The sequence below is a fragment of the Symphodus melops genome, assembly GCF_947650265.1.
Source record: "Symphodus melops genome assembly, chromosome: 7".
In the NCBI taxonomy this organism is placed as follows: Eukaryota; Metazoa; Chordata; class Actinopteri; order Labriformes; family Labridae; genus Symphodus; species Symphodus melops.
The window spans coordinates 28,553,372-28,564,770 of record NC_136697.1 but is presented as its reverse complement, the minus strand read 5'-3'; the positions used below and the strand labels follow the sequence as shown (position 1 = coordinate 28,564,770).

Below are 11,399 nucleotides of genomic sequence, written 5' to 3'. Positions count from 1 at the left end.
CAAAGACACACAGTTTCAGTGGAGACAGAAACCTGTTCCTCTTGACTCCTCTGAACAAACTGCTTGTACAGGTGTGTCACCTGAAGCCCTGTTTTAAACTGTTTGATTCCCTCTGCAGGATCTTTCTATGGAGACCAAACAGCGCCCTCTGGTGGCCACCACTGTTTCTGATTCAGTCAGAGGTTATATTTTGGATCACAGTCTGACTGTCCAGGATAATGGAGGTTTTATTGTTTTAATGATGGACAGATGTGACAGCGATAGTTTGAACAATCATGACTGTAGGACACAGTTTGGTTTTTGTACTTGGTTTGTTGACAACAAGGTGTGCACATTGTGTCACTGTGAGGCCACGCCCCCATCAGGGACCAGGTTTGTTTATTTGAATAAGACACAGCACAACAATGTTTTACCATTTTGTATCAATAAGCAAAACAATGATTCTGTACATTAATATTAGCGTATATATTAATTAATGTGAAGTCTACGAGTATTCTCCTGATGTGCTAAAAATGTCAAAAGCAGATCAATGTTTGTTTTGATGGAAAGCATCTGCTGTTGCCATGGTGATTTCAGACCTTATCTATCCGTTTGTTCAGGCACAATCAGGAATCGTCTTGTGGCTCCGCTCTCACTGAGGGAGTGTGTGCAGTCGAACAACTAAAATTAAAGGAGCAGTCTGTAGCTCCGCCCCCTAGTGTTTAAAATGAGTACTGCAGTCTAAACTCTAATCATCACAGAGAGCTGCCCCCCCTCCTCTGACACAGGCCACCATGTGGTGGACACTGTAGCTTCAGTGTTTAGCCAGCTCTGCATGTGGTGGACACTGTAGCTTCAGTGTTTAGCCAGCTCTGCATGTAGAGACACTGTAGCTTCAGTGTTTAGCCAGCTCTGCATGTGGTGGACACTGTAGCTTCAGTGTTTAGCCAGCTCTGCATGTGGTGGACACTGTAGCTTCAGTGTTTAGCCAGCTCTGCATGTGGTGGACACTGTAGCTTCAGTGTTTAGCCAGCTCTGCATGTAGAGACACTGTAGCTTCAGTGTTGAGCCAGCTCTGCATGTGGTGGACACTGTAGCTTCAGTGTTTAGCCAGCTCTGCATGTGGTGGACACTGTAGCTTCAGTGTTTATCCAGCTCTGCATGTGGTGGACACTGTAGCTTCAGTGTTTAGCCAGCTCTGCATGTGGTGGACACTGTAGCTTCAGTGTTTATCCAGCTCTGCATGTGGTGGACACTGTAGCTTCAGTGTTTAGCCAGCTCTGCATGTGGTGGACACTGTAGCTTCAGTGTTTAGCCAGCTCTGCATGTGGTGGACACTGTAGCTTCAGTGTTTAGCCAGCTCTGCATGGGTCTGTAAAGCTTTCTGCGTTCTAACCTCTCTCCATGTTTCATCTCCAACATTGATCCTAGTTTGAGCAGCTTTCTGCTGCTGGAGCTTATTAGAAACATGCAGAGGCTTTTTAGCTCGGGTACAATCACTTCTATCTGAAGCAGTTCCACTGCCCGCTTCCATCGCTGCAGCACCTGTTCACCTGATAACTGCTCTCATATCTGGCAAACCCAGGGGCGTCCAAAACGGCCTTCAAAGGTAGGCACCTTCTCTGGTCCAAACAAATCCAGAGCATTCAGGAGCAGAATCTAAAGTTAGAAGGAGGACATACTGGCTGCTGCATTGTTGTCAGAGAAGCTTTGACATTATCTGTTTAATGAGCATGAATACAGATGCAGGAAATGTATGTGAAAGTGTTTTTGTATCACTGATAAGGTTCCAAACATCAGTTTCATTTTATTGAAACAGAAACCCCCCCCCTCCTCTCCCTCCTCTCCTCTCCCTCCTCCCCCCTCCTCCCCCCTCCCCGGGTCAGACAGGAACAACATGGCGCCGGTAGGATCCTTATCTTCCGGTCCCCTGGTAGTCTAAGTTGCAGGTTATCCGGCAGGATGAACCTCTGCGGGCAGTATCTGCGGTGAGCTGTGTGCGGGATCCTGCTGCGTGATCTCCGCGTGCTTCATGTTGTTGTGTTTTAATCCCGCGTGAGGATTGTTTTGTTTTGTTGCCAATGCTAAAGCTAGCATGCTAACCGTTAGCGGCTACCTAGCTTCACATATCAACAAACAGTCGATGCCTGACATTCAACTGAATAATTACAGGATTTGATTCTGATTGGATTCATTCATCTGATTGGTTTGATTAGAGTTAATGCTTCCTGTCCGCTGTTATCATGATTTAGGGTAAAAATTAAATTTACCCGCCACAGACAGACGTGTTTACCAAATGTTAGCTTTAGCATGCTAGCGTCTTCCTGCGTCAGGTTAGCTGTAACTTTAAAAACGTGATTTACGGAAATAAACAGCTAACTGCTTCTCATTCAGGGAGTCCAGATGTTAAAACACTTTGATACTTTAAGATATCACGATCAGAACCGGTTTAATCGACGGCGTTTTAATGACAGATGGTTAATTTACAGCTACAGGTGTAACGGAGAGAAATGCGTCCTTCAGAAATAAACACCTGCTGTGTTTATCCCACCTGCAGGTGTGACACAACAAGGTGTGTATGTATGGGAGGTCACGATTCATCATACGATTTATCAAACGAGACTAGTGACGTAACGATTCATTCAACTCACGTCGCGATTCTCTCACGTGATTGGCTGTCGTTAAACGCGTCATCATGTTGATTGTGTCGTTTCAGTCTTCTTCAGATGTTTGTGGTCTTCTCGCCTCTTTCATTTTCAGTCTTCGGGAAATCGACCTCGCCACCTTTTATCGTTATCGGGTCACGTGTTGGCGTGATTCACGAGTTGGATATCGTCTTCAGATGCTGAAGGATGGAGCGCCGTAAACCTCCTCAGCTCGCTCGCTCTCTCTCTCTCTGGAGACGTTTGGACTGAACTGTAAGACGTGCTCACAAGTCGTCTCCATGACAACCTGATTGTTGTGGCGTGCGTTATCGTTGTGGCGAGCCCAGAGGTTACATCCGTGTGTGTCTTCAGAGCGCGTCCTGGAGGCACACGACCACGGCGAGCCTGATTGTTCCGTTTCCTGTTTGAGCGTCCGAGCAGCGTGCGAGCGAGGCGGCGTGACGTCTCTGTCACAGAGGAGGCGGGGCTAAAGCCACTGACCACGTCCACATCAGGATTGACCTTTGACCTGTGTCATCACTTTAATCGTCTGTCAGCGAGCCGCTTCTTGACGAGCGTCTGAGCGTGGTGATTTGAGTCGACGTCTCACACGTTGTTACGGGGATTGGACGCCGGCGTGCTGTTAGGACGCCGTCTTAGTATGTACCGATGTGGGTGAACATCGAGATAACTTCAGTTCACGTGGTTCTCAAAACATTCCATCGTTTGAAAACACGCCGTGATGTGAAGTGTTTGGACCACCGTACAGACGGCGGATGGAGGCGTTTGTGATGTCATCAGTGGCGTTGGCGCTCGCTCGGGTAGCCGTGAGGAAGTGTGTGTGTGTGTCTCTAACCTCCTCCTCTCTTTGTGTCCGAGCAGACAGGCAGAAGCCCTGAAGGCTGACATGACAGGTAGGTCTCACACACACATGCTGTCAGGGCGGCCATCTTTGTTTCCAACATGGCCGCTCCTGCTCACCGTCCTCTCTGTCCTCTCAGATTCCAAGCTGGGGCCGGCGGAGGTGTGGACGTCCCGGCAGGCCCTGCAGGACCTGTACCAGAAGATGCTGGTCACGGACCTGGAGTACGCTCTGGACAAGAAGGTGGAGCAAGACCTGTAAGCCGACCCGCCTGCAGCTCGGACCCTGCACCGCCGCCACTGTCCCGTCTGGCCCTGATGGCGTTCTCCTTCTTGTCCCGTCTCGTGCAGGTGGAATCACGCGTTCAAGAACCAGATCACCACCCTGCAGAGCCAGGCCAAGAACCGGGCCAACCCCAACCGCAGCGAGGTGCAGGCCAACCTGTCGCTGTTCCTGGAGGCCGCCAGCGGCTTCTACACGCAGGTGACGCCGCGCTCTCGTGGCGCCCGCCTCCACACGCCACGCCTTTCAAGTGTTTGACTCTGTCTGGCTGCTGACTCATAGTGTGTGTGTGTGCATGCAGCTGCTGCAGGAGCTGTGCACCGTGTTTAACGTGGACCTGCCCAGCCGGGTCAAGTCATCGCAGCTCGGCATCATCAGCAACAAGCAGAGCAGCAGCGGCGCCATCATCACGCCACAGCCCAGCTCCTGCTCCTACATCTGCCAGCACTGCCTCGTCCACCTGGGAGACATCGGTGAGGACGCACACACACACACACACACACACACACACACACACACACACACACGTCTCCCGGTCGATGACACTTCCTGTTTGTGTTTTCAGCTCGTTACCGTAACCAGACGAGCCAGGCGGAGTCGTACTACCGACACGCAGCTCAGCTGGTCCCGTCCAACGGTGAGTGTGGCATCCTGTTTGACCACGGGCGTGTTAGAAGACCTTCTCCTTCTGAAGCTCTGTGTGTGTGTGTGTGTGTGTGTGTGTGTGTGTGTGTGTGTGTGTGTGTGTGTGTGTGTGTGTGTGTGTGTGTGTGTGTGTGTGTGTGTGTGTGTGTGTGTGTGTGTGTGTGTGTGTGTGTGTGCAGGTCAGCCCTACAACCAGCTGGCCATCCTGGCGTCGTCTAAAGGAGACCACCTGACCACCATCTTCTACTACTGCCGCAGCATCGCCGTCAAGTTCCCCTTCCCAGCAGCCTCCACCAACCTGCAGAAGGCCCTGTCCAAGGCTCTGGAGAGGTGAGACAGCCGGCCAATCAGAGCGCAGGAACACAAGCAGGAAGTGATCTGACCGTGTGTGTGTGTGTGTGTGTGTGTGTGCAGCCGTGACGAAGTGAAGACCAAGTGGAGCGTGTCCGACTTCATCCGGGCCTTCATCAAGTTCCACGGACACGTCTACCTGAGCAAGAGCGTGGACAAGCTGGACGCTCTGAGGGCCAAGCTGGAGGAGCAGTTTCAGGTGAGTGCTCGGCGGCGGCGGCGGCGCCCGGGACCTCGCTCTCCGCCTGCAGCTGCTAACTGTCAGCGTGTGTGTGTGTGTGTGTGTGTGTGCGTGCAGAGGCTGATCCTGCAGAAAGCCTTCAGCTCGCAGCAGCTGGTCCACATCACCGTCATCAACCTGTTCGAGCTGCATCACCTCCGAGACCTGGCCGTGGACGACGGCGGCGGCGGCGGCGAGCAGAGCTACAGCAGCGAGCAGCAGGTCAGCTGGTTCCAGCTGCTCGGACTCTTCAGTAAGATATCACTCACGCTTTTGTCGTTGCCACGGTAACGCACGGGATGAAAGCCCGCGTCTCTCCGCGCGTGTTGTTGACGTGTCCGTGCGTTTGTAAGGACGTCTCTCCTGATTGGTCGTCTGACTTTGTCCCCCCCCCCCTCAGTGTCCTTCCTGGGCGTCATGTTGAGCCGCGCTCTGCTCAATAAGAGCCGTGGCGAGGAGATCATGGGGGAGTGTCCTCTGCCCGCCATCAAAGTGTCTCTGGACTGGCTCAGGCTGAGGCCCAGCGTGTTCCACGAGGCCGCCCTGGACCAGAGGCAGCAGTAAGTCCTCTTCACTCTCTCTGCTCCCTGATTGGCTGTGACGGCCTGCTCTCTGATTGGCTGTGACGGCCTGCTCTCTGATTGGCTGTGACGGCCTGCTCTCTGATTGGCTGTGACGGCCTGTGTAACCTTCTGTCCCTCCTCTTCCTGTCAGTATCTGGCCGTGGCTCGTCTCCATCCTCAACAGCTTCCAGCCCAGAGAGGACGACGTGTCGGGTCTGTCAGGTACCCGTCACTTCCTGTTCTCCTTCACAATAAAAGCTTCTCTTCCTGTGAACACTACGTGTGGCTCGGGATCAAACCCTCGCCGTGTGTTTGAAGGTGTGTTTGTTTTCCCCGCAGTGACGCCCCTGCCTGAGGAGTTTGAGCTGCAGGGATTCTTGGCGCTGCGGCCCGCTCTCAGGTGACTGTTCACTTGCTGCTTATGCTTTTATTTTGAAAGGGTGGCGAGCTGAGTTTGAATGTCGTCTCTGCAGGTCGCTGGACTTCACCAAAGGTCACCAAGGGATTCTGGTGGACCGGGCCGGCCTGCCGGTCCACACCCGGCATCAGAGACTGATCAGCCTGGGGAAGTGGGTGGCCGACAACCAGCCGGGGTGAGTCCAGCTGCACGCCGTCACATGACTTAAGGTCATGACGGGCGTGACTCAGCCGTGTGTCCTCTCTCCGCAGGCTGATCCAGTGCCGAGCCAGCGAAGACGGCCTCCTCGTCTTCCTCACCGACATTCCAGAGCAGGCCATCGAGGAGCCGCAGGAGAAGGAGGCGCCGGTGCTGCAGGAGTCGTCAAACGGCGAGCAGACGGCCAACGACGGCGGCAACTCGGGACTGAAGTCGGTTCTGTCTGCGGGGAAGACGCAGAGCTCGTGGCCCGACGGCGGCGAGCGGCCCGTCGTCACCTTCAAGGAGAACATCAAGCCCCGGGAGCAGGGCCGCGAGCCCGCCCGGAACCACCACCTGAAGGACAGCGGCAAGGAGCGGCGAGACGTGAACAAAGGCAACGGGGCGGCGGGGAAAGGCGAGCTGAAGAGGGACGCGAAGAGGAAGAGCGAGCTGAAGAAGGCCGCTCACGACAAGACGCCCGACGCCATCAAACAGGTGACCACGCTCCACGCTGTGACGCCGCCGCCGCCGCCGCCCGGAGGAGGCGCCCTCCAGCAGCCCGCTCATCACACGCCGTCTCTTTGTCTTCCTGTCGTTCAGGTCAAAGCGCAGAGCGAGCTGAGGAAGACGCCGGTCTCTGAGGCCAAGAAGACCCCCAGCACCCAGACCCAGACCCAGACCACCTGCTCCTCCCAGTTCATCCCCATCCACCATCCTGGAGCCTTCCCCCCTCTGCCCAGCAGGCCGGGTACACACACACACACACACACACACACACACACATATACACACACACACACACACACACACACACATATACACACACACACACACACACACACACACATATACATATATACACACACACACACATATACACACACACACACACACACACACACACACATACAGACACACACACACACACACATATACACACACACACACACACACACACACACACATACAGACACACACACACACACACACACATATACATATATACACATACAGACACACACACACACATATACACACACACACACACACACACACACACACACATACAGACACACACACACACACACATATACACACACACACACACACACACACACACACATACAGACACACACACACACACATATACACACACACACACACACACACACATATACACACACACACACACACACATATATACACACCACACACACACACACACATACACACACACACATATACACACACACACACACACACACTCTTGAGTTGTGCACGCTTAAGGTTTACCATCTTGCTCCTGATTGGTTCCTTTGCAGGTTTCCCGCCCTCGGCCTATGTGATCCCGCCCCCTGTGGCGTTCCCGGGCCTCCAGGTGAATCCGGGCTTCACCTTCTCCAGCGGAGTCTCTGTCCCCGCCCCTTTCCTGCAGCCCGGTGTCCACACCCAGGCCGGCACGCAGGCGGGTAAGCCGTCCCACATTCCCTACAGTCAGCAGAGGCCCTCGGGTCCCGGTCCAGGTCAGGGCCCGGGGTCTTCGGTCCAGATGAACCAGGGCTCCTCGCAGAATCAGCAGCCCCAGAATCAGACGGCCTCCCAGCAGGCCATGCAGCAGACGGTCCAGCTGCAGGTCCAGGCCATGAGCCAGCAGCAGTCCCCCACCAAACCGGTGCAGCAGCAGCAGGTCGGGATGGGGAAGAGTCCGCCACACCACCCGGGTCTGCAGCAGGTCAGTCCTTTAAACCGCCCGCCATCAGGCAGCCCACGAGAGTGTGTGTGACACAGTTCAGTAAGCAGCCAGCAGGGGGCAGTGTGCTGTCAGTGATGGAGCTTCCCTGTCTGTGTGTCTGCAGTACATGCAGGTCCAGGATCAGCCGGCTCAGATGTGGAGCCAGGCCCAGGCCGCCCTGCAGAAGATCCCGTCCCTGCAGATGTCCATGAAGCAGCCTCAGCAGCAGCAGCAGTTCTACATGGCCCCCCAGGACCCCCTCAAGCTGTACGAGCACCAGCTGCAGCCCCCCACCATGGACAAGAAGGTCAAGTACCCCAACGTCAAGATGCAGGACTTCTACTGGGAGCCGTCCTACAGGCTCGGGGAGGGGCTGGCTGTCATGGCCGACAGGATGAAGAGGCCCCCGCCGGGAGGACTCTGTCCCGAGCAGGACCCCTCCGCCGGGCCCAGAGGACCCCCGTTTGAGGTGAGCGTGCGGTCTGTGTGTGGTTGTACTGAGGGGGAGGCTGTACGGTCGGAGTGAAGGTAAGATGGAGGTGCACAGGCGCCATGGCGCCCACAGGAAGCGGAGATTTCAAAATGCAGCTCTCTGGTTTCTTTAAACTTTCCTCCTTCCTTCTCTCACCGGCTTGTTGCCTTCTTTCTGTTTCCCGCTCGCTCTCTCTCTCTCTCTCCCTCTCTCGCTCTCTCTCGCCCTCGCTCTCTCTCGCTCCCTCCTCCTGGCTTCCTCTCTCAGCAGGACAACAAGAGCTCGCCTCTTCTCCCTCCTGACCTGTTAAAAACTCTAGCAGATTTTGAGGAGGAGGAGGAGCTGGTCTTTACTAAGCCTCCTGATTTCTTCCAGGCTTTGGCTGGCCCTCTTAGCACTGCTCCCGGACCAAACATTTTTGTATGTAGACCTGTTTTCTGCCTCCAACACCCCCCCCCCCCCTCCCCTCCTCCCCCAAGACCCCCTCCTCCCCCAAGACCCCCTCCTCCCCCCATCGTCCTCTAACACCTCTTCAGCCTCTCATCTTCCTTTTTCATTCATTCACTAACCCGACCACTCAGAGTCTGTGTGTGTGTGTGTGTGTGTGTGTGTGTGTGTGTGTGTGTGTGTGTGTGTGTGTGTGTGTGTGTGTGTGTGTGTGTGTGTGTGTGTGTGTGTGTGTGTGTGTGTGTGTGTGTGTGTGTGTGTGTGTGTGTGTGTGTGTGTGTGTGTGTGTGTGTGCAGCACTCACCCTCTCTGTGCGTTGTCTCAGCAGCTGCCCAACCAGACCAGGATGGAGAGCGGTCCAGAGGTCGTCGGCCAATCGTCTTCTCTCCTGCCCATGTCTGGATTCCCCATGCAGGTCAGACCCGCCCCTCCTCTTGCATCATCACGCCATCGCCGTGGAGCTTTCTGATTGGACGATGATTGAAGTGGAGATGGTTGTTGTTTGTTTCAGGAGTATAACCAGAACAGCATCTTCAGTCAGGCGTACGGGAAGAACCTGCCGCCCAGCTCCAAGCCCGACACTCCCATGATGCACCAGGAGCCCTCGCTCTACTCGCTGTTTGACGGGACTCCCTGGTCGCCCTCGCTCCCTGCCAGCTCAGGTACGTCACCTGTGAACTCGTCGACAGGTGTCCACTCAATAACAGGAGCAAGGCTCTGATGTCAGCTGTTTTCTGATTGGCAGATCACTCCACCCCGGCCAGCCAATCCCCTCACTCCTCCAACCCCAGCAGCCTGCCGTCCTCGCCACCGACACATAACCACGGAGCCATGCCCTTCTCCAACTTCGGGCCTATCGGCACTCAGGACAGCCGGGACCGCAGGGTGATGGACCGCTGGAAGGCCGACAAGACTGGTGAGAGGGGGGCGGGGCTTAGGGTCCACGTGCATGGGGTTTAAAGGACTGATCTTAGAGGGGTTCAGGAGGTCAGGGGGTGGAGTTTAAGAGGTCAGGGGGTGGGGTTAAAGAGGTCAGGGGTGGAGTTAAAGAGGTCAGGGGGCGGGGTTCAAGAGGTCAGGGGGTGGGGTTCAAGAGGTCAGGGGGTGGGGTTAAAGAGGTCAGGGGGTGGAGTTAAAGAGGTCAGGGGGCGGGGTTCAAGAGGTCAGGGGGTGGAGTTAAAGAGGTCATAGGGTGGGGTTAAATAGGCCAGAGGGTGGAGTTAAAGAGGTCAGGGGGCGGCGCTCAGGAGGTCAGAGGGTGGGGTTAAAGAGGTCAGGGGGCGGGGTTAAAGAGGTCAGGGGGCGGGGTTCAAGAGGTCAGGGGGTGGGGTTCAAGAGGTCAGGGGGTGGAGTTAAAGAGGTCATAGGGTGGGGTTATAGAGGTCAGGGGGCGGGGTTTAAGAGGGCGGGGTTCAGGAGGTTCATGAACTGACCCGCTGGTTGTTTTCAGGCGCCGTCAGCGGGTTCGGTCTGGACTACCTTCCGGCTGCAGCGTCCTCCGCAGCCTCAGACACCAGCTGGCACCAAGCCGCACCGCCAGGAGGCTCCTGGACCAATCAGGAGTGTCCGATGGAGGAGTCGTCCTCCACCGTGCTGCTCGACAGCCTCAAGGTGCGTCCCCGCTGCACTCCGCCTGCGTCTCAGTGATGAGCGAACGGCGTGCTAACTCTCCGCTCTCCTCCACAGTCCATCTGGTCGAGCTCCATGATGCAGCCGGGCCCGTCGGCGTTGGAGCAGCTCCTCCTGCAGCAGAAACAGAAGCAGCAGCGAGGTCACGGCGCCATGAACCCGCCTCATTGAACGGCCGGCCGCCGCCGCAACACTTTTGTGTTCTGACGTCAACGATAAAAAAAACCCAGCAGGAGTTACGGGAGGAGAACGAAACAGAAGTTTGACCAAGACCTGCTCCAACTGAAATGGAAAATTAAACCGGTGAGAAACGGTGGAGGCTGGGGAGGGCGCCACGACCCCCCCGACGAGGCTGACACACCACCACCCCCCCCCCCCCCTCCTCGGCTGTCGAGGAGCGGGGAAGCCCCTCCTGGATCGGAGGGCGCGGGATCTCATCCGCCGGGTTTCCTTCAACCTGCGGGAAATCTAAACATTGAGGAACATAAACGCCCCCCCGACCACCTCTAGCCCCCCCTGGTTTTAGACGGACGCCACGCCTCCTCTCTCACCCGGAAGAACTCTCTCTCTCTCTCCAGAACAAAAAAAAAAAAAAAAAACGGACCTCGTGGACGTCTGCTCAGCCACTCGAGCGCCCGTTTTTAGCGTCTCTGTCGCCTGCAGACTGAAGCGAGGTGCGTGCGTGTGAGAGCGAGGACGGTGTGGTGGTCGAGTTCAGGGGGAGGTCAGGTGACGCACCTGAAGGGGGGGGCGGGATCAAAACCGACTGGACTTTCTGACATCTCCATTCATTTCATCTGGGAGGAGGAGGAGGAGGAGGAGGAGGCGGCCGCGTGTGGCTGAAGAGGACGCCGCGTGGTAAACACATATCGCCGTAGTTGGACTTTAAGGCGGGCCTCGTCTCGAGCGAGGAGGAGGAGGAGGTCGGACTGAGTGCTCGCTCGCTTCTCGGCTCGACGACGGGGCGGCTCCAC

The 11,399-nt window shown here is 55.8% G+C and overlaps 1 protein-coding gene across 5 annotated transcripts; it reads left to right on the top strand.

Moving 5' to 3' along the window:
* Positions 1-1,837: 1,837 nt before the first annotated feature.
* Positions 1,838-11,399, top strand: smg7 (SMG7 nonsense mediated mRNA decay factor). Of its 5 annotated transcripts, none has more exons than XM_079348576.1 (23): positions 1,838-1,967; positions 3,507-3,538; positions 3,626-3,743; positions 3,837-3,969; positions 4,070-4,241; positions 4,334-4,405; positions 4,593-4,743; positions 4,828-4,963; positions 5,063-5,237; positions 5,385-5,544; positions 5,699-5,769; positions 5,887-5,947; positions 6,021-6,140; positions 6,217-6,640; positions 6,746-6,893; positions 7,468-7,877; positions 8,002-8,346; positions 8,620-8,769; positions 9,125-9,211; positions 9,308-9,458; positions 9,542-9,712; positions 10,247-10,407; positions 10,483-11,399. In XM_079348576.1, exons 1-23 carry the CDS (start codon positions 1,942-1,944, stop codon positions 10,594-10,596), a joined length of 3,588 nt encoding a protein of 1,195 aa, XP_079204702.1. In that variant the 5' UTR covers positions 1,838-1,941; the 3' UTR covers positions 10,597-11,399. The 5 variants fall into 5 exon arrangements, with proteins under 5 accessions (XP_079204702.1, XP_079204700.1, XP_079204701.1 ...); XM_079348574.1 differs by having other exon boundaries at positions 8,617-8,769; XM_079348575.1 differs by having other exon boundaries at positions 1,842-1,885; positions 8,617-8,769.